The 19814-nt window shown below is 53.5% G+C and overlaps 1 protein-coding gene across 1 annotated transcript in view; it reads right to left on the bottom strand.

Annotated features, from left to right (window-relative positions):
* The window catches only part of NR5A1 (nuclear receptor subfamily 5 group A member 1), a 56539-nt gene that overhangs the window by 34124 nt on the left and 2601 nt on the right, over positions 1 to 19814 (bottom strand). The window contains exons 3-4 of the mRNA XM_054007627.1: positions 17166 to 17307; positions 10538 to 11178 (exon numbers count right to left, since the gene is read on the bottom strand). Of these exons, the coding sequence (XP_053863602.1) occupies positions 10538 to 11178; positions 17166 to 17307 (783 nt within the window). The remainder of the gene's footprint in view (positions 1 to 10537; positions 11179 to 17165; positions 17308 to 19814) is intronic.

Below are 19814 nucleotides of genomic sequence, written 5' to 3'. Positions count from 1 at the left end.
ACAGACTTACCCCAGCAACCGCATGGCACAGCGCCTTGGAGAAAGTCGGATCTGGACCTAGACCCTGGCTCTGCAGCGTGGGACCAGCCTGCCCAGAGACTAAGGAACCAGCCAAGGCTGTCATTAGAGTCAAACCAAAACCTTCCTCAGGGAGCTGCATCTCCCTGTTCTCAGGGCGTCTGCCCCCCTCCTGGCTGCAACCAGGATCCCCTCGACACCACATTTCAGGTAGGGCTTGGGGGTTCTGCTGAACCAAACGCAATTGGTTTAACCTTCCAGGCCTCTCACCTTAAGCTAAAGGTCACTTTGCCCTGCTGCCTGGACATCCATTATACATACATAGATATATAAAAAATTACATCTGAAAGTACAAAGTTGCCTGAGCCTCGTGACCCGGCAAAATATATTTCACCTCCCTGCCCATATTTTTCTTCTGACGAGTAGATGTTGCAAATCTTCTCTTGAATCTTGACACATCTCATCTAGCCTCAGTTAAAGTTTGTATTTATGGGTGTCAGCTCTGACCTCTTCCACCCCAGCTCCCTCGCCCTCGCCGCGCAGCTCCCTCGCCAACCCTCTATAAACAAGCAGGTCCCCAAATCCCCCTTTGTCGAGCGGCATTATTAGTCTTGCATCCGAAGGCCAGTGTAGTCCGTAATTCTCTGTCTGATGACACAAGATGAACACGGCAGCATCACTCTCCCCAGCAGATTGGCAGGCCGGCCCTCATTTGTCAGTGGCAGACTGACAGAATTACTAGCCCTTAAATGAAACGATATATCTGAGACGTTAAATCTGTTTTCATTCTGACTGCCCCACGCCTCCAGGTGGACGTGGCGTGTGAACTGATGTCCAGAGGCCATTAGCCCAGCTCCCCCTCCCACGGCCTTCACAATAACACAACTACAGCACCTGGGGAGTGTTTCCAAGGGCCCCCCTCAGCCACACGGTGCTGAGCCAGGCCCTGCTGAGGCTCCGAGGGTGTGTGTGGGGGATAATTAGCTAGAACCATCACCATCTGTCGAGAAAAACCCCTCTTCCCAATGCTTTGCAGGCCCATAGCGGCCCAAAGCCCCCCCGCCGATCAGTCTGCCCAGTGTACTAAGAGCCTACACCAAGGAGTCAAGTTTCAAAAGCAAATTGGGCCTGACCCTCCTTTCCCAGGAGAGTGCCCTTGCCTGCCATGGAGTTACCCCTGTTTCACGCCACAGGAAGGGAGTGAACCGAGAAGCACCTACTTGGGGGTGTACAAGCTCAGTCCCTGGAAAAATCATGGAGCAGGTCCTCAAGGAATCAATTATGAAACACTTAGAGGAGAGGAAAGTGATCAGGAACAGTCAGCATGGATTCACCAAGGGGAAGTTGTGCCTGACTAACCTAATTGCCTTCTATGATGAGATAACTGGCTCTGTGGATGAGGGGAAAGCAGTGGATGTGTTATTCCTTGACTTTAGCAAAGCTTTTGATACGGTCTCCCACAGTATTCTTGCCGCCAAGTTAAAGAAGTATGGGCTGGATGAATGGACTGTAAGGTGGATAGAAAGCTGGCTAGATCGTCAGGCTCAACGGGTAGTGATCAATGGCTCCATGTCTAGTTGGCAGCCGGTTTCAAGCGGAGTGCCCCAAGGGTGGGTCCTGGGGCCAGTTTTATTTAATATCATGATTAATGATCTGGAGGATGGTGTGGAATGCACTCTCAGCACTAAACTGGGAGGCGTGGTAGATACGCTGGAGGGTAGGGATCAGATACAGAGGGACCTAGAAAAATTAGAGGATTGGGCCAAAAAACACCTGATGAGGTTCAACAAGGACAAGTGCAGAGTCCTGCACTTAGGGCGGAAGAATCCCATGCACTGCTACAGACTAGGGACCGAATGGCTAGGCAGCAGTTCTGCAGAAAAGGACCTAGGGGTCACAGTGGACGAGAAGCTGGATATGAGTCAACAGTGTGCTCTTGTTGCCAAGAAGGCTAATGGCATTTTGGGCCGTATAAGTAGGGGCATTGCCAGCAGATCGAGGAACGTGATCGTTCCCCTTTATTCGACATTGGTGAGGCCTCATCTGGAGTACTGTGTCCAGTTTTGGGCCCCACACTACAAGAAGGATGTGGAAATATTGGAAAGAGTCCAGTGGAGGGCAACAAAAATGATTGGGGGTCTGGAGCACATGACTTATGAGGAGAGGCTGAGGGAACTGGGATTGTTTAGTCTCCAGAAGAGAAGAATGAGGGGGGGATTTGAAAGCTGCTTTCAGCTACCTGAAGGGGGTTCCAAAGAGGATGGAGCTCGGCTGTTCTCAGTGGTGGCAGATGACAGAACAAGGAGCAATGGTCTCAAGTTGCAGTGGGGGAGGTCTAGGTTGGATATTAGGAAAAACTATTTTACTAGGAGGGTGGTGAAGCACTGGAATGCGTTACCTAGGGAGGTGGTGGAATCTCCATCCTTGGAGGTTTTTAAGGCCCGGCTTGACAAAGCCCTGGCTGGGATGATTTAGTTGGGAATTGGTCCTGCTTTGAGCTAGATGGCCTCCTGAGGTCCCTTCCAACCCTGATATTCTATGATTCTAAGCTGCCCTTCCACACACAGGCAGGGGGCAGGCTGCTCTCCAGTCCAGCAGAACACGGGGTTCCCTACAACCTGCCCCCCTGCACCTTAGGGAGGCATTGGAGGAGGAGGGGCAGAGCTCAGAGAGGTAGGTGCCAGCTCCAGTTTTGAGTGTGTTCGCCTGTCCCACCCCAAGCCTGGGCTGAGCTCGGGCCTTGAACCTGGAAACTCAAGGCCAAACAAGCTGAGTTTGGGTCAAACGAAGAGGCCTTGCGTGGCTCCAGTCTGAAATGTCAGCCAGCCCAGGCCTGCCAGAAGCTCAGCTCCAGGCTGCCCACAAAGAGTGTGCATTCAGGCTGCACTCCGCAACCTGTTTCCGTGCACAAGCACTGCTCCCTGCGCACCCTGGGCTAGTAGCACCAATGCCCACTTGGGCAAGAGGCAACAAGGACACAGTCTCCATCTTCCCCCAGACAGCAGCCCCATAACTGCCCCTGCAGCTGGACCAACTGCCCTGCACACAACGCACAGTCAACCTGTGGAACTCCTTGCCAGAGGATGTTGTGAAGGCCAAGACTATAACTGGGTTCAAAAAGAACTAGATAAGTTCATCATCAATGGCTATTAGCCAGGATGGGCAGGGATGGTGTCCTTAGCCTCTGTTTGCCAGAAGCTGGGGATGGATCATTAGATGATTCCCTGATCTGTTCATTCTCTCTGGGGCACCTGGCATTGGCCGCTGTCGGAAGACAGGATACTGGGCTAGATGGACCTTTGGGATTGTCTGTTGTCTCTCACAAAGCAGGTGAGAGGCATCTGGCTTCACGCAAAAGTGACTCCTGGCTAAGTGACTTGCCCAGGGTCACACAGGGAGTCTGTCGCAGAGCAGGGAATGGAACCCAGGCCTCCAATGGCTAGTGCTCCATACTGCTAATGACAGACTAATACAGCTGGGTTGGTAGGGACAGGTGTCTCCCATCCTCCTTCCGAGACCTCAGAGGGGCGGGGCAGGCAGAGGTGAATGGGAGGACCATAGAGACCAACTCAATGGCTAGCACAGATTCCCCTGGAGCTCAGGGACCTGGGCTCTATCCCGTGGCTGTGATGCTTTCACGAAGAACCGGCCCCTCGAGGCGATGATGAGCACACCCTACGTGTCCCTACCCGGGGGCAGCTAGGCCTCACCCCCTGCTTTCTCAGCAGTGTGCTCATTCTGGGCGTTACCTTTGAACTACTAGTGAAAAACAAAATGAAGTCAACGGTTCGTTAAATAGCAGCTCTTCCCTGAGCCTGGCGACAGCCCCTGGGACCCTTTGCCCCAGAATCGCCTTCCTCCTTTGGATCAGAGACACGCAGGCGCTCCCACCCGCGGCTCCCTGCTCTGAGCCGGCCTCCTTTTCCGAGAGCCCAGCACAGCTGGGCCAGTCCGGCCAGACTGCCACCAGCTGGGAAAGCTCACCGGACAGTAGTTCAGGAAGCCAGGCACCCGAGCGACCCTTCCTGCAGCCGGGCCGGGAGATGGGCCTGACCCTCTGCGCGGGGAGGGCTTTGGACGGAGAGCACGAGTCGCGTGTGACTGCGGGTAACAGGGCTCAGCCTGGCAGGGGGGCGAGAGCCTGGCCGCATCTACAACGCCAGGCAGGGCACCAGCTAGCAACAGATTCTCTAGCTTGCCACCCCCATTGCCAGGGTTTCTGCCACTTGCTCTGCCACAGGAGCCTAGAAATAGCCTAGAATGGTCCCCCGCTCCCCCCGAGGCAATGCAGCCCCTCAGCCTTCACACACGCCAAAGCCATCCCAGCCCCCAACCCCCGCTGCCTTAGGAGCACCGTCAGCAGTGCCACGCCCCCGCCCCACCCCACGCACCTGGCCCCTTCCCCCCTTTGGCTCCCTCCATCCCGGAGCCATCCCACCTCCAGCTCCCCCGGTCCATTCTCTCTGAGCTGCCTTCTATCCAGCCCACTTCCTGCAACTCCCCGTGCTCCCAGGGGGGGCTCCTAGCGCAAGGAGGTCTGGCTGGCTTTTCCCTGCAGAATGCCTTGTACATGCTGGCCTGTTTGGGGGGAGGAAGTTGGGGAGGGGTCTCCTGCAGGTCACAGCCCTGGTCTGAGCAGCCCCCTCTCCAGCCCATGCTCAAAGTGGCCGGTGGCAAAGACCCAAGAAGTGTGCTCAGCTCCCCGCTGGACACACCCCAGGTCCGTGGGAACAGCATGTGCGAGAAGGCCTGGCACTCCCTGGAATTTGCTTCTCTTACCACAGGTGCCTGGCGAATGGCTTTAGGGCACGGGGGCTGCAGAGTGGATGGCAGAGAGAATGACGTGCCACCTGGAAAATAACCTGACTGCTTAGCACCCCCTCCCAGACACTGTCTGGGGCGCTTGCCCGCACAGCTCCTGCCCGATGCTGGGAGCCCACAGCCGTGGGCGCTGCTGGGTAAGGAGGGTGCGGAGAACAGCAGCTGCCTGGCAGCCGAACGGTGTGGGGCACTAGTCATTGGAGGCCTGGGGTCCATTCCCTGTTCTGCCACAGACTCCCCGTGTGACCTTAGGGAAGTCACTTAGCCTCGCCATGCCTCAGTTCCCCACCTGTACAATGGGGAGAACAGCCCTGCCCTGCCTCATGGGGGCCGTGAGGACAAAGCCATTCAGAGGCTGAGAGGCACTCAGATGCTACAGAGATGGGGACCATCTAAGTTCCTTCACTGGGTGGCTCCCCACTCGCTCCCCGGAGCCCCCGCACAAAGGAGCAGCAGCGGAAGCTTTAAAAGGCTCCACTCTTGGCTTCCCCCATATCTGGGGCACCAGCCTACCAGGGGTGCTTTGGGAGGCCAGCAGCCTTCCCAGCCCCATTCCTTTTGGGCAGCGTCGGCCCCCCCACGTTTATCCCCCTTCCCTGGGCTGCTCAGAAGTGGCAGGGGACAAGACAGCAGCTCGGCCTTGAAACCTGCCCATGGAAAGGCGACGGGGTGCCCAGAGCGCTGGATGGTGCCACTGCAGGGCAGGGGTGACACCGGGCGGCAGGGAAAGGAACCGGCTCAACAGGGCGACGTCGGCAGCTGCCAGCAAATGCCTCCGCGGGAATACAGAAACTGGCTGGGAATGTGTCTGAGAAAGCACTCGCCTTTGTGTTGGCCAAGGCAGCCCGCGTCCCCCATTCTGAGAGGCCCTAAATGCCCCAGTTCCATTCCCTCATTTCTCTGGCTGTGTTTTTAGCCATGCTAGTGGCCTTAGTGTAACGCTGTGAAGTCTGTGCTGGCAGGAGTTCATCTCCCGCCTTGGCGACCCATTGGCTTTTATCGGCCAGGTGGGGGGAGCGGGGAGAAGGGCATCCTCAGGGCTGCTGCGCCATCCTGCTGCCGCAGGGAAAAGCAGGAAGAGAACCACCCGCTGAGCACGGCTGTGAAAGAAACCCCCTGGGCCTGGGCCTGGGCCTGGGCCTAGCCCGGCTCCCAGGGAAGAGTGGGCAGGCAGGGTGAGCCGCGATGGGAACACAGATCTGCAGCAGCTGAGATTGGACCCCCGGAGAACAGCGCGCACCTCGACACACAGCCTTTCCGAGACGGTCACAATCGCTTGTGGTCATGGCATGGCCCAGGGCACTTTCCGCACAGGGCAGGGCTGGAGCTTTATCCTGGGTTTGTAGCCTGCCGGGGCCCCTAGAACTGCTGCAACACAAACAAGTAATAATTAATCCTAGGCCCGGCGTCCTGGGCGGTTCTGCTCCGGAAGGCAGATCCGTGCTGGGGCACAGAACGCAGACGGCCCAGCCCAGGGGGAGGAGGCGGCTTTAGGTCACCTGGTTTTCTGCAAAGGCCACTTCAGCCCCTGGCACATGTAACAGCCACCTCCCTACTGCTGCCTAAGGGCGGTGGTACCCCCAGGTTCCCTGCAGGGCTGAGTGCTGTGGGCACCCTCCGCCCCCAGCTGCCCCCTATGCAGGGATCCGGGGGCAGGGGGAGATAGAGTTACTAAAGTTACATCGACCCTGCACAGCTCCTGCCCCAGGGGAATAGAAATCTCCCCGCCCCGTCTTCTTTGCAGCCTCTATGTGCTGCCAGTTCCAGGGCAGCACATAGAGGATGGGGCCAGAAACAGCCCCACTTTCTTATCCCCCTTGCAGCTTCCATAGGACGCAACATTCATCCCTTCCTACTTAAAATGTTGTACAGTGTTGCTGTGCATTGCTGAAGGGCTGCCGTGTTCCACCCCAGAGGTGGCTGTATTTCTTTAGTGGGTGCCGCGGTCTCTATATATTGCTTCCACCTGCTGGTCCTATGTCCAATAGCAATCATGACCATAGACTGTAAACGGCCCCAGGAGAACTGCCTACTAAATCCATTCACTAATGTTCTTTCCTTAGCCACACAAACCCATTGCTGCCATTAAATTATCCCAAGCCGCAGTGAGCAAAGAAGTCTCTGGCCCCAGTGTGGTGAAAGCTTTGCCACAGCAAACAAGAAACCTGCCCTGTGGCATTCTTGAAATCAGCAAAATAAGGTCAAGGCGGCACCAACCACGCGGGACGCACAGCATCAGATTGCAGATGGTTTTACCGGTGAGCGATGGGGGTTGACAGCAGCTTCTGCTGCCAGCCACACGCTCAGCCTCTAGCAGAGGAAGGAAACGCAGCCAAAGGAAAACAGGAGTCTCATGTTTGAATGGGTAGAAAATCTCCCCGAGGTCTGCCGTGCTCTAACATTTGGGGTTGGGCGGGGCCTGCGCTCTCCCAAGCACTACACAGGCTACAGGTCTGAATCATTTACCAACTGCACTGCTGGACCGCAGCCCCGTTCTAACCAATCCAAAGCAGGGAACTACTGCTCTGTGTCTAAATCTCTGCCCACCCACCCCCATCTCCTAGCGTTACTGGCACTAGGGTTCGGGTGGGAGGAGACCCAAAGATCTGTGGAGTCCAGTTTCCAGGGACTGCGTCCCCTATCTGCATTGTTACACAACGTGAGCCTTGTTTACCAGGCCGGCCCAATGGCGACAGTCCTGACTAGGTGAAGCCCTGGCATTGCTGTTGTACAGGACATGTCACTCTGGGGGGAAGAGGGGCTGATGGATTTGTATTCACATGGAGCGAAGCCATGTTTGAATGGTGTAACCGTGCGGACAATAGAATTACAAGGCTACCCAGCAAGGCAGCAGCGAGCTGAAGCCACTGTTTACAAGATCTCCTGCAAAACAACAATCACCCGTTCCCAGAATCCAAGCAGAACACTGATATGATTGAAACGAACAAAAAATGCTTCCACAATGCAACTTCCTGGCACTGTTCTGGGCAGGGAGAGGTTATTTTAAGCACTGCCATGCTCTGGAGGCCCAAGGAGAGGGCCGGAGTGCGAAAGACCCCACTTTCTGAGATGGTCTGGAGAGGAGCAGAACCGTGGGCCATGGCCACTCTGGGGATGGCTGTCCCAGCGAAGCAGCTCGGGCGCCGTGTAAGTGCACAGTGACATTGGGACACTGTTGAGGGAGCTACTCGGGAGATCGCTGCCTTTCCTTTTCATTGGCAGCTCAGTGTCAGGGCCCAGCGCCAGAGCTTTGCAGAGATTTGGTGACAGGCGCTGACTGGGAGCTAAGGCCAGCTCTCCAGTTTCACTGCCCATTACAGCGCCTCACTCAGCCGACTGCCTCACTTTGCGTAGAGTCCAAATGTCTTGTGACTCCTCCCAAAACAATCCCCATTCGGTCTTTAGAACACTCCCGGTGCAGGAGTCTACAGGCCATGCCCCTGAACCAACGGGCACCCCAGAATCCCATCCCTGAATATCCCCAGAGCTTTGGTAGAGTTTAATCAGGTCCAGCTCACAGATTTGCCTCAGGCCTGCCCCCTTGGGCTGGGAGTAGCATCTGCTGCCTTGGGAAAGCTTCACAAAACAACCTATTCAATTCCTGCTGCTGTAAAAAATGAAATAAAATTTAAAAATCACTAGACCCCCTGACCCTCAATTCCTGTGAAACAGGGGAATCAGCATGGCTCCCCAGACAGATCCAGGTGTTGTAACTGCTTACTGACTTCAGCCGATTCATACCTAGGATGAATTTGACCCAAATCCAGCACAGTTCTCTGGGGATGACACCCCCACTTCCCCTCACCCCTGTACTCCAAACAAGTCATTGTGGGGAGGGGGGAATCCTTCTGCACTGAATAATTTTTAAGTAATTGAGTGCGATACTTCCTGTAGGTCCCACATAAACAAATCTGTAGCCACATGCAGCAATGCCAGGGGATGCACATAAACTGCTTGGTTTATGTTTGGCCCAGAGGAAGGGACAGGAGAGCTATTTTAAAGAAAAAAGCATTGATTTGCATGAAGAGCAGACTCTCTCCCAGACTCTGCAATGTGTGTGGGATGGAAGGGGGGGTTGGAAGGTGGGACAGGGCGGGAGGGTTGTGGGGGCCAACAAAGATCCTGTCCACTTCCCCCTTCAGAGAACTAGAGTTGGAACAGCCTGCCGAAGAGCAGCTCCTCTGTGGCTCTTTCGGGTAATGTTGGTTGCTAACTTGGCTCCTGAACCACTGAGGTGTGAGTGTCACTGATCTGGAGCCTGCAGAACCACATCTGGGTCAGCAACAGCTGGGGACTTGTGGGGGAGGTACCCACCCCCGGCTGGCGTCGGGTGGCAGCAAATTGCACTGTCACGCGGCAGCTGGGCAGGCCCACGCCCGACTCTGCTCTATGCAAGCACAGCAATATGGGCAGCTGGTCAAAGCCCAGGCGATGTCCCCCGTCCTCCTTGGGCAGCTCAACCACTGCCCTCTGCCATCTGGCTCAGGAAGCAGGAAGGCAACTCAGCAGGGCGTGGTTTCCAGGCCTGGCCAGAGGGCCCGTTGGGGCTCCATGGAGATGCTGCTGGCCGAGGAGTCCCCTGGCCCTGGTGACCTGCCCAGGGCCCACCTGACAGCGCTGCTTTTCCTCCCAAAGGCCGAGGAGAGATTGTCTTGCGGATAATCCCACCGTGTTACATTTTCCCATTACACTTTGGGCTTCCCCGGGCGCTGGCTCTGCTGGTCGTTGCCTGCCACGGCCCTGGCGGTGAGGAGTCCAATCCTCGGCCCACAGGAGACAGGCTGGGGTGTTTCCTCACCTCCAGTGCGCTCCAGCTACTCCGGCCCTGCTCCTGCTGGCATCTGCGCTGCGGCACCAGCCACATGCCCTGGCGGGAGCTCGAGGCAGGGAAACAGCCTGGGAAGCAAGAGCGGTGCCGAGACACTGGGCAGGGCAGGACCCCCAGGAGAGCTGGGCAGCAGTGCCAGGCCCTTCCCCTCCCCCTAAAGAGCTGGGCAGCAATGCCCCTCCCCCACCCCTGCTATGGCAGGAAATTCCCCCAGTCTGGAGGCCCAGGCTGTGGGTGCAGGCACCAGTTAGTGTCCCTGGGGTGCAGACAGCTCTCCGTTAGGGACCGGGCCGAGACCCATTCAACCCATTTCCACCAGGCCAGCACACAGCCACCAGGAGGGGTGGCTGGGGGGGATCTGAACCGGGGAGCTGGGAGTTCCCGTCTCCCAGTGCCCGGGCTCGGAGCCGCCCTGTGCCCCGGGCAGAGGCTTCTAAGGAGACCCAGCGCTGAGCCTGCAGCTCCTCGCCCAGACAACAGTTGAATTGGGGCAGCTTTGTCTCCCCCTCTCTTGCCTTCCCTGTGCCCAGCTCCAGGTCTGAGCATCCTTGTGCCCCCGGGAATGTGCGGGAGGGAGGGGGGACCTGCCGCAGGCCAGTGACTCGGGATCCTGCTCTGTGCACAGACTGGTGGAAGCCAGATGCCGCAGGGTTGATTCCTCCCAGCCCAGGGCGTCACACCAGGCCCCCTGCACCAGTTACACCTTTTGGTTTGGCCCCTTATTAAGGGCTTCAGTGGTGTGAGGGGCCTGCAGGGTCCCTCTCTGCTGGGCAAATTTCAGCCCCACTGTCTATTCCATTCACTCGGGTTGCCTCTTGGAACGTACCTGCAGGCCCCACCCTGGAGTGACCAGCCAAGCAAACTACCTACCTCCAGCTCCTTAAAGAAGATGCAGCTCCGTGCCCACTCCACAATGGAGAAGAGGGTCTGGTCTGCCATCTTGCACATGAGGCCAAAGGTGCTGAGTTTCTCATGCCGGCCTTTGCCCTGCTCCTGTTGCAGACAAGCCAGTATCCGCACCTTGACCTGGGGCTCGTCGGGCTCCAGCTGCAGCAGCTTGAGAATGACCTCAGGGATGTCGGGTGGGGCGCTGTTGGGATAGGCATCTGGATACATGTAGCTGGCCACAGACTCGTGGGAATTTGTGTAGTGGTCGGGGTACTCTGACTTGATGGTGCGATTGGGAAAGGAGGGGTAATGGTAGCTGGACAGCGCCCCGTGGCTAGGCACAGTCATTCCCAAGGACGGCGTCCCATACGGACTTCTGTCATAGTCGACTGGCGTCATAGTGGCCGGGTTGGGAGGCAGGCTCTTGGACACCGAGTGGATGCCGTGGATGGTGGAGGACAGGTTGTAGTCAGTTTGCACTGGCGACACGATCTGAGGCACAGTCTCCAGCTTAAAGCCGTTGGCGCGTATCAGAGCTTTCTTCTGCTGTTTTAAGGCACGATCTCGCTTGTACATGGGGCCGAATTTATTTCTTCCTCCTCGCATCCGGTCCGCTCGCACAGCTGTGGGGCAGAGAGAAAGAACGGCCTTTGGAATTCAACTGAGCCCAAGGGAGCCTTATCTTCCCAAAAGATCATGGCAAATAACCCTGAGAGCTCTGTCCAGATAGAGTGGGGGGAAGGGGATGGTGAGGAGGAGGAGGGGAAAAGGCCGGATAGTGGTGAAACAATGCATCTTGTCCTGCAGCCATTCCATCGTGGGAGCGATGGATGGCTGCATCGGGACACAGGGGTCCTGGTGCAGAGTCTCTCCTGGGGACTGTTATGCTGCCTCTGAGCAGCCAGTAGGGGGTGCTGTCCTAGTGAGGCGGCATCACCCCCTCGCCCTGGAACACTAAGAGCATCAGCCTGAGAACACGCCCAGTTCCTGAGGCCCCATCCTCCATGACCGAGCTGTTTCTTTCCCGGGGTCTAGATAAGTGTCACAGACCTGCCCCCCAGCAGCAAGGCCATCTTCAGCCACTCCCTGCACTGCCACGCACTAGCCATCACATCAAAGAGTTTCCATTTGCAGAAAACTATATCTCAGCAGCGTTGCCTAAGTCTCACTATTTTATCACAAGTCTTGCAATATTGGTGCTTTTCTTAAAGCCCAAGATCCTGGAGTCAGGTGAATACATGAGAATCTCAGCTTTCATGTAAAAAAAAGGGGGGGAAAACAAATTAAATTTCTAGTGCTCATTCTTGCAGAGAAATGCTTGAAAATGTGAAGTCAGGAGGCAAATAAAAACAACCCCAAGTTATTGTTTTTTAAAGTCTCAAGATTTTTAAACATAACCTCACAATTTGCTGGATCTTGACTCGTGATTTTTGAATGACTGGGAGTTGCAATAGTGTCTCGGTGAGATTTTGTTGAATTGGATCCAGTCGTGCACGCCTTCCTGTCAGTCCCTTCCAACACGACCATTACACGCAAGACAAATGGTCAAGTGAGCGCTCCAAAACATATGGGCCAAATCTGCAGTTGGCGTAGACCAGCCTAGCTCCATTGACTTCAACTGGACTATATCGATTTGCACCAGCAGTGGGCCTGGCCCGGTGTGTGTGTTATTAAAAACGGCTTAAAACTCTGCCCAAGGAGTCTTACAACAAGCTCCTCACGCTAACGGGCCCATTCGAACCTCTCCCCTTTCAAAGAAACAGATGTTCTCTCTGGACCCCAAAAGAAACACAAGAATGTGTCACTGCTCTAGGAAACAGGTGCTTCTTTGCTTCACAGGATCATTCACTCTCCTCTGTGGCCATTCCCAAGAGTGTTTTTGCCTTAAAAAAACACTCTTGGAAGAGCCTCAAATAGCTGAACGCTCCGCGTTGGAGCTGTCCGCAGACGGACATGAGAAAGGCTGGGCGGCTGGTGACCCCAGTGCTTGGGAAGCCACGGAAAATGTGTACAAAAGGGGAAAGCAACTAGCTTTGCCACCCCACTCTGAGTGGAGAGCTCAAGTCTTTGTGCTTCAGCTGTTATTTCTGCAAAAGGCCTCTCACTAACCTTTCCTTTCACTGCAGCCTCAGAAACCCGCTTTAGCAACCTTCACTGCACAACAGAACCACAACGCTGGCCAGGTTTCTCAGAGACTGTCTGGGAACATGGGAGCATTCAGTGGGGACTGAAAGCCAGCCAGGAGGCAGGAGATGTTTGCAGAGACTTTCCTTGAAGGGGCACTCGCACTCCATGGAGAACGGCTCTCTCTAGAGAGAATCCTGTTTCTCCTCCCTTATTCCTTCTTACCTAGGGATATTTGCATGGAAACAGCCTCTCTGGGGGGCTGGCTGGCTAAGGGCAACAATGTCTGTGGAATACAGAACACTTCACCTCCCGGTCACTGTTTGAGATCCCACTCGATTTACCCTCCAGTGGCTGGGCAGTAGATTATATGGCTCACAGAGAGCATGTAAAAACCACCTCCACCGTCAGCACTAACCTGCGCCCTGGGTGGCAGCCTCCACAGAAAGGCAAAGCGCTGAATGAGCCAGAGAGACCGAACTCCCCTTCCACACTTATCCTTTGTCTGCACTACAACGGTTTGTTCCCATTTCTAGCACATAACACAGTGTAAAAGCCCCAGTGCAAAGGGAGCGTTCAGGTACTTCTACCTGCTCAGAGCAGGTTTTCATGCCCATCACTGCTAGAGAATGGCGAGTGAAGACACCCTTCGAAATGATTCCTGCGACACAGGCTTGTGGCACAGTGGGGTGTGCAGAGGAAGTTTCACAGCTCCTACCTGGGCTGCACCTGTGCAGTGCTGTCGAATAAATAGAGGCGTGCAGGCCCCAGAGCACTCAGTGTGGCATCTTTCACAAGTGGGAAATGGATGCACCCTTTTTTCTTTCAAAACAAGCACCCTAAGAGAGAAGACGTGCTTTGATTCTCATGCGTTCCCCTGTGCCTACGATTTCTGCCTCACCTGGGATCATAAACCCCTTGCTGTTTGCTGCATCCCAACTGGGTTCTTGTGCTGCTGCCACAAACACAAGATTCTGATCTCAGGTGGGAAACCGAGGGCAGGGCAGACGGACTGGTCAGAAAAGCAAAGATCCTGTATTCATTCAAATGTCTCCAGGAACAAAATGAAACAGGAAGTCCAGATGCCTCCAAACTAAGGACAGACAAAAATGATGGAGCCTGAAATTTTCGCAGCTATTTAGACTGTTTCTTGGATTCCCAACCCAGTCTGAGTTCGTGAATCGTTTTAGCTGGGGTTTAACACACGCTCCAACCCCATTCACCTGCTCTCACTCTCTTTCACATACACACGGCACCTTAAAAAACTCAGCTCTGTGAGCAAAGGATCAAAGCTAGGTTGCTATAAGGAGATGCCCTATGTGCCATATTACTTTTCACTCTAATTTCTCTCCCCCTCTCTGTGCCTTTCCTCACAGTATCTATTAAGTGGGGACAATAGTGTGTAAACCTCCCAACCCATGGAGTAGGGTCAGAATTAGGCAAAGTGAGTTCATCCATCTCCATTCTAAACAGAAACATCTTACGTGTGGCCTCAGCTACTCCTTTATTCTCCAGAGTTAGTGCAGAAAGAGCCCGCTCTACCGGGATCTGGTTACTAATTCTGTACTCTACGGAGAAGTATTCCTGACAGATCAAGGTTTCCGCCCACCTTCTCACTGAAGCTCCTCCCCCACGCACTTACCATCCATTTCAGGATCTGCTTTGAAATTGTTCTTCCTATTTTTAAAACTCTCCCTGGATTTGTTCCAGCCCATATCACAGGTCCTCTCTGCCCCCTCTCCCATCTCAGGCCTAGCACTGGCCTCCTCGCCATCCCTTCACATAATCGCACCACGATTGGTGCAAGAGCCTTCTCCACTGGATCTTTGCATCCCTCTTGCCCCTGGCTTGCACCACTCAGTGTTTCTGCCTCTCTGTTACATGTTTGATTCTGTGAAACATGCTCAGCAGGGTGAATTTGCATGGGCCGTGTTGTGCTGTCACTCTAGAGGGAAAGCCTGCATGTGAAACCTTTGATTATCTGAAGCTGTACTGTGATCAGCACAAAACACACTCTACTCTGTTACCGCCGAGCAGCTTCAGAGACTCTCTTGTCGCTCTATTGCAGGGCACTCAGGTGAGCATTCTGATTTGTCTGGGATATGCTGAGATTGTGTTGTTCACACAGTCCAGACTTCTCAGTCGTTTCCTTTCTTGAGCATCAAGAGAGGCCTATGTCAACATCATACTTGTCCCCAAAATCAATAATTTCAGACTTGCTTTTGTCCTATTGAGTTGAAGGATCTCTTTAGAAGTGTCAGTTCAGATTTTCTGCCCAGTAAATACTAATAACTAGGGAAACGTAAGCTCCAATTTTCACCACAAAAGACAGACAGTCAAGTTGGGATGTCATTTTTCCTCTAGGTGATCCCTGGTGGATAAGCTATTGCAGTTTCATCAAGCAGCTCAGAGGGCGGGGAAAAGGCTGCTTTGAACAACACACAGGCAACAAATATCCTGGCTTTGCCTCTGAGCCCCACAAACGCACAGGACCACACTCAACCCTGCTGGAAGCAGGGGAGGCGCCTGGAAGTCAGGCGGGTGCAACTCTGTTGCCAACGGGGAACACGGGGCTCTGAGTTCAGTGTCCCTCACCCATTCACTGCACACAGGAGCAGAGTGTGAGTTCTGATTGCCAGCGAAGGCGACCGTGCCTATTCTGTTACAGGACAGAGCGCTGGTACAAAGCATCAGACGCTGCGATTTAGCAAAGTCCCTGGGCAGTGCTTAATTTGTAATGAAAGAGGTGCCAGGGCTCAAGCAATTTTTTTATTTTCATAATTGATGCAGCAAGCCCAGAGGTGCCAGGGCTCTGAACTGCCCAGCCCAGAGGTGCCCGGGCTCTGAACTGCCCAGCCCAGAGGTGCCAGGGCTCTGAACTGCCAGGCCCAGAGGTGCCAGGGCTCTGAACTGCCCAGCCCAGAGGTGCCAGGGCTCTGAACTGCCCAGCCCAGAGGTGCCAGGGCTCTGAACTGCCAAGCCTTAGCACAACTTAAGCCCTGCCTCTGGGTAAGCCGGACAGTTGGCTCAGGAACTGTTTGTAACTAATACTCCAGTCACAGCCAGGGCTAAGGCGCAGATCTGCTTTTGAAATGACACTCAGCGCTGATGCCAGCTCCATGTTTGGGAGTTTGCATTGGCTGCCTGTGCCATTAAACGTTGTGTCCTGCTCTTAACTGTTCAGCCTCCAAAGCCTTCTGCCTCCTTCCTGCTTGGGAAATGATTTCAGTTTGTATTCAGGTATTAGCAGTACTTTATGTTCAACCCCCACTTTGCCCTTAATCCCCATGTGAACGAAGCACGGAGTCCCCCAGCTCTGAACAGGTGAGAGATACCTCGCTAGCCCCAACACTCTCTGCCCAGATCTTTTGATTTGGTGTAAAGTTTAGTCCTTTTTTTTCCATTTTGTTACCCGGTGTTTGTAATGTTTTTTTCTGGCCCTGAGCCCTGCGTGCATTGTGAAGTTCTGCAACATCAGTGGGTAAGTGCCACGTAAAACACATCGTAATACAGAGGAACAATATGGTCTGATTCTGCTATCAGCCACACCAGCACAAATCAAGACTGACATCAGTAGAATGACCCAAATGTCAATCTGGTGAGAGATCCCCTGTGCTACTATGGGTCCTTGTATAAGGAGAAATTCCTGTTACAGTGAATGTGGCAAAAGAAAAACTATATTCTCACTGTTGCATACAGCCATTTTATCCTGATTCTCACGATACTCCGTGTTTTCCTTAAAGCCTTGCCCTCTGGAATTATGCAAAGATAGGGGAATCTTGGCTTTCATTTAAAATAAACCAAAATACCAAAACCCAGAACATTTTCAAGCCCTTTAGCTTGCAGAGAAAACCTTCAAAGTGTGAACCCTAAATTCTGAAAAACCAGAAGGCAAATCAAAAGAACCCTACATTTATTATTTTTAAAAATTTTTTATGATTTTCAGGGGCCTGACTCATGTTTTTTGAATGCTAGGGGTTGGCTATGCTGTATCCTGGAGACTGGTGAGGGAAAAAAAAAAAACCTATCTAGCCCTGAATGGAGAGTTTACTTGGAATGATGATACTACAGTGGGAACCAAGGGCTGTTTTTAATTCTGAGGTCATTGCTTAATTCCCAGGCACAGCTGTGCCAGACAGTCTCATAACCTAAAATATTGCCCATGAAGATACGGATCCACTGACCCAACCCAAATCGTGTTTAAATAAAAAGAAATGAACAAACTACAATTACAACACACTGAAGAAAAAATTTATTTTGCTATAAGCAGCTGTCATAGCTGGCTTTGGGCCTGATCCTGTGTACTGGGTGCCCTGAAGTCCCAGTGATATCAATGGGAGAAGACGGTGCTCCACACATCACAGGAACAGGCCCAGTTTAGGGCCCCATACTATTTACACCACATCTGAACAACTGACGACCCTTCCATTCTCCCCGTGGAGCACACCGAGTTAAGTGACACGAGGCGGCAGACCGGGGCTCTTACCTTCTAGTCTCATTCCCACCGTCAAGCACTTCTGAAAGCGACAGTACGGACATCTCTTCCTCTGGGTTTTGTCGATTTTGCAGTTCTGGCTTTCGGTGCAGGTGTAGTGCTTGTTATTCTGCACGGTCCGCTTGAAAAAGCCCTGATGATAACGAGAGAAGGAAAACATGCAGGGCATTAATACGCCAGCATTTTACAGTATGTCCAGGACTAAGCAAGCATCCTGGGGAAGGGAGGATTCTGCACTAGGCTGCTGTTTAACACAGATGATTTGTTCCTTGCCTGGAGAAATTCTTTGCAGACCCACTGTCCTGGGGCAGGGGAACAAGTGGCTTTGGGAGAATTGGACACTACACATCGATGAAAATAGCATCTTAGGTGACGGAGCTCTGCTGTTGCCTAATAGTGCATCATAGCTGGTGGCTTTTATTTTCTTGGCCCCTATAGTCTCGCTGGGGGAAATTACTTAAAAAACTGCAAGAACAAATTCTCTGATCTGGATTTAACGGCAGTGAGCAGTGCCATGGGGGGAGCACAATGCCAGAAAAGCTAACAGTAACAGACAGGAGCTGCAGAGCCAGAAGTCGTGTATTTTTGTTCAAGTTTTTAAAAGACAAAAGGTTGCAGGCCTGGCTTCTCTCCCCCAATGTCTGAACTCCCTTGCCCTGAGAAGGTGTCTCTTCTCAGTCAGACATGAGCTGAACTCCAGGAATCTGACTGCAAGACCACGGGAAACATTTGATGTTTTTCGTCTGCTTAGGACTCTGCTGAAATCCGGGGGGCCTGATGCTCAGCTGGTGTAAAGGAGCATACTAGTCAAGGCAATGGAGTGACACCTATGTACAGCAGCTAGTGCTGAATGCTTAGAAATGCCAGGCCTCCAGGGGGAAGCCAGTGCGGCCATTGCTTTCCTTTCCTAGATTTCTTTTTTAAACAAATTTGGGGAATTGTGAAGAAGATGAATCCGGCCAGGGGGGAACGTCAGCCTGCCTCTCAATCTTCATTAACAACGTAGGTTAAAAAGGGGCCTGCTCTTTGAATACAAATCTGTGTCTATAGCCTGATTTATGTCTTTAAAGATCTGGACAAACATTCGCCCCAAACCTGGGAGAGGCAGCTCAGCATTACCACCCCATTGGTCAGAGAGAGCAGTGAAGAGACTGGGATACTTCAGTGGGCCCCTTAGAAAGGCCCCAGAAAGACCCTTGGGAAGCAGACCACAGAGCGGGATACCAGCAGAACCCTGCTCGGGCCAGCACCCACAGGGCCTCTGTCTCTCCAGAATGCTCCCGGGACAGACGCTCGTGGGCTGCTGGCTTGCCCCCAGAGGGGACCCGGAGCTCAGGCAGAAGGAAATGCAGGGCCAGGCTCTGTCTGCACGGGGCCTGTGGGTGCGATGCTCCCCGCAGAGAGCAAGGAGACTGTTCAACATTATTCAACAGCAATTTGAGAGATTCCCTCCCCCCCCCCCCCCCGATTTTAAGGAGTCCGATTTAGCCCCCAGTCTAAAGCCTCTGAAAATAAAACACAGCCAAGGGCTGGCTGATGGGGAGGCCGCATTTAAACTCGGAGCTTTTCCGCTTCTGCAATTCCTCCCCAGCCCCAGGCAGGTGGAGGGACTCTCGCTGTTCTGTGGCTGGTGCTATGGGAAAGACCCCACTTCCCCCCGCTCCCCCCGTAAACCAGAAACTACAGGCAGCAACCAGCCTCCAATTTGCAAAAGATATTTGCCATTGCCTGGGAGATCCTCCCATTCCACCTTACTACACCTTCAGGCCGGACACATACAAGCAGCGGATGGGAAAAAAAGGGGGGAGGAAAAACCGTTCAGAGGTCTGGGGAGCCGCTTTCCTTCCAGAGAGGCCTCGAACAGCGGTCACCCCCCCCCCCCGCCCCCGTACTGCGTCCCTCACCCAACATCAGCCCCCGCAGTAACAACAAAACTCTGCCCGATTCGGCTTCGCTTCGCTTTCCACCAGTCACTTTGGTATTTGGTTCCGCGATTTTCTCCCTGTCTCCGGCACTTCTAAAGCGCCGGTCACCTGCACTGCAGCTGAACTGCGAGGGGATTTGGACAGGATACCCCATAAACCCGGCGCGCTCTGATCGCCTTAGATGCCCCACAAGTTACAGCGGGTCCGATGCCGCCTGTCCCCGGCAGCCAGGCAGCCTTGCGGTGGCACCTTTCCCCCGCGGCCAGCACAGAACGATGCCCGACGAAAGGACACAGGACAGCGTTCAATTCGATTCCATTTGAGAGCAAACAACATTCCTGGGGCTCGGTATATTTCGTGGTGTAGATTAGTGGTGCAAGCAACGGTGCACCCGTCTGACTGCGAAATAAAAACAATCCGCACCTCTGAGCGGGCTAATTATAGGGTTAACCTTTTCAAACTAAAAAAAAAAAAAAATCCCTGAACCATTTGATTTAATTTATTTCGATTGCTATAAAATTAATATTTCCTAATATTTCTTCTAAAGAGCTATTTTAAAAACATCTAAAGACCCTAAATATCTATTTTGTTTTGATGAGCCGAAGAGTCAAACGGAAAATAAAACACAGCTGTAATAAGCACTCTACCTCGGCAACTCGCTTGCGCCGTTTAAACTCAATGAACTTGGGGAAATGCGGGTACATAAATCCGGAGC

Source organism: Malaclemys terrapin, chromosome 17, assembly GCF_027887155.1.
Source record: "Malaclemys terrapin pileata isolate rMalTer1 chromosome 17, rMalTer1.hap1, whole genome shotgun sequence".
NCBI classification, from domain to species: Eukaryota; Metazoa; Chordata; order Testudines; family Emydidae; genus Malaclemys; species Malaclemys terrapin.
The sequence above is the reverse complement of the archived record's forward strand: the minus strand, read 5'-3'. Positions and strand labels throughout refer to the sequence as shown.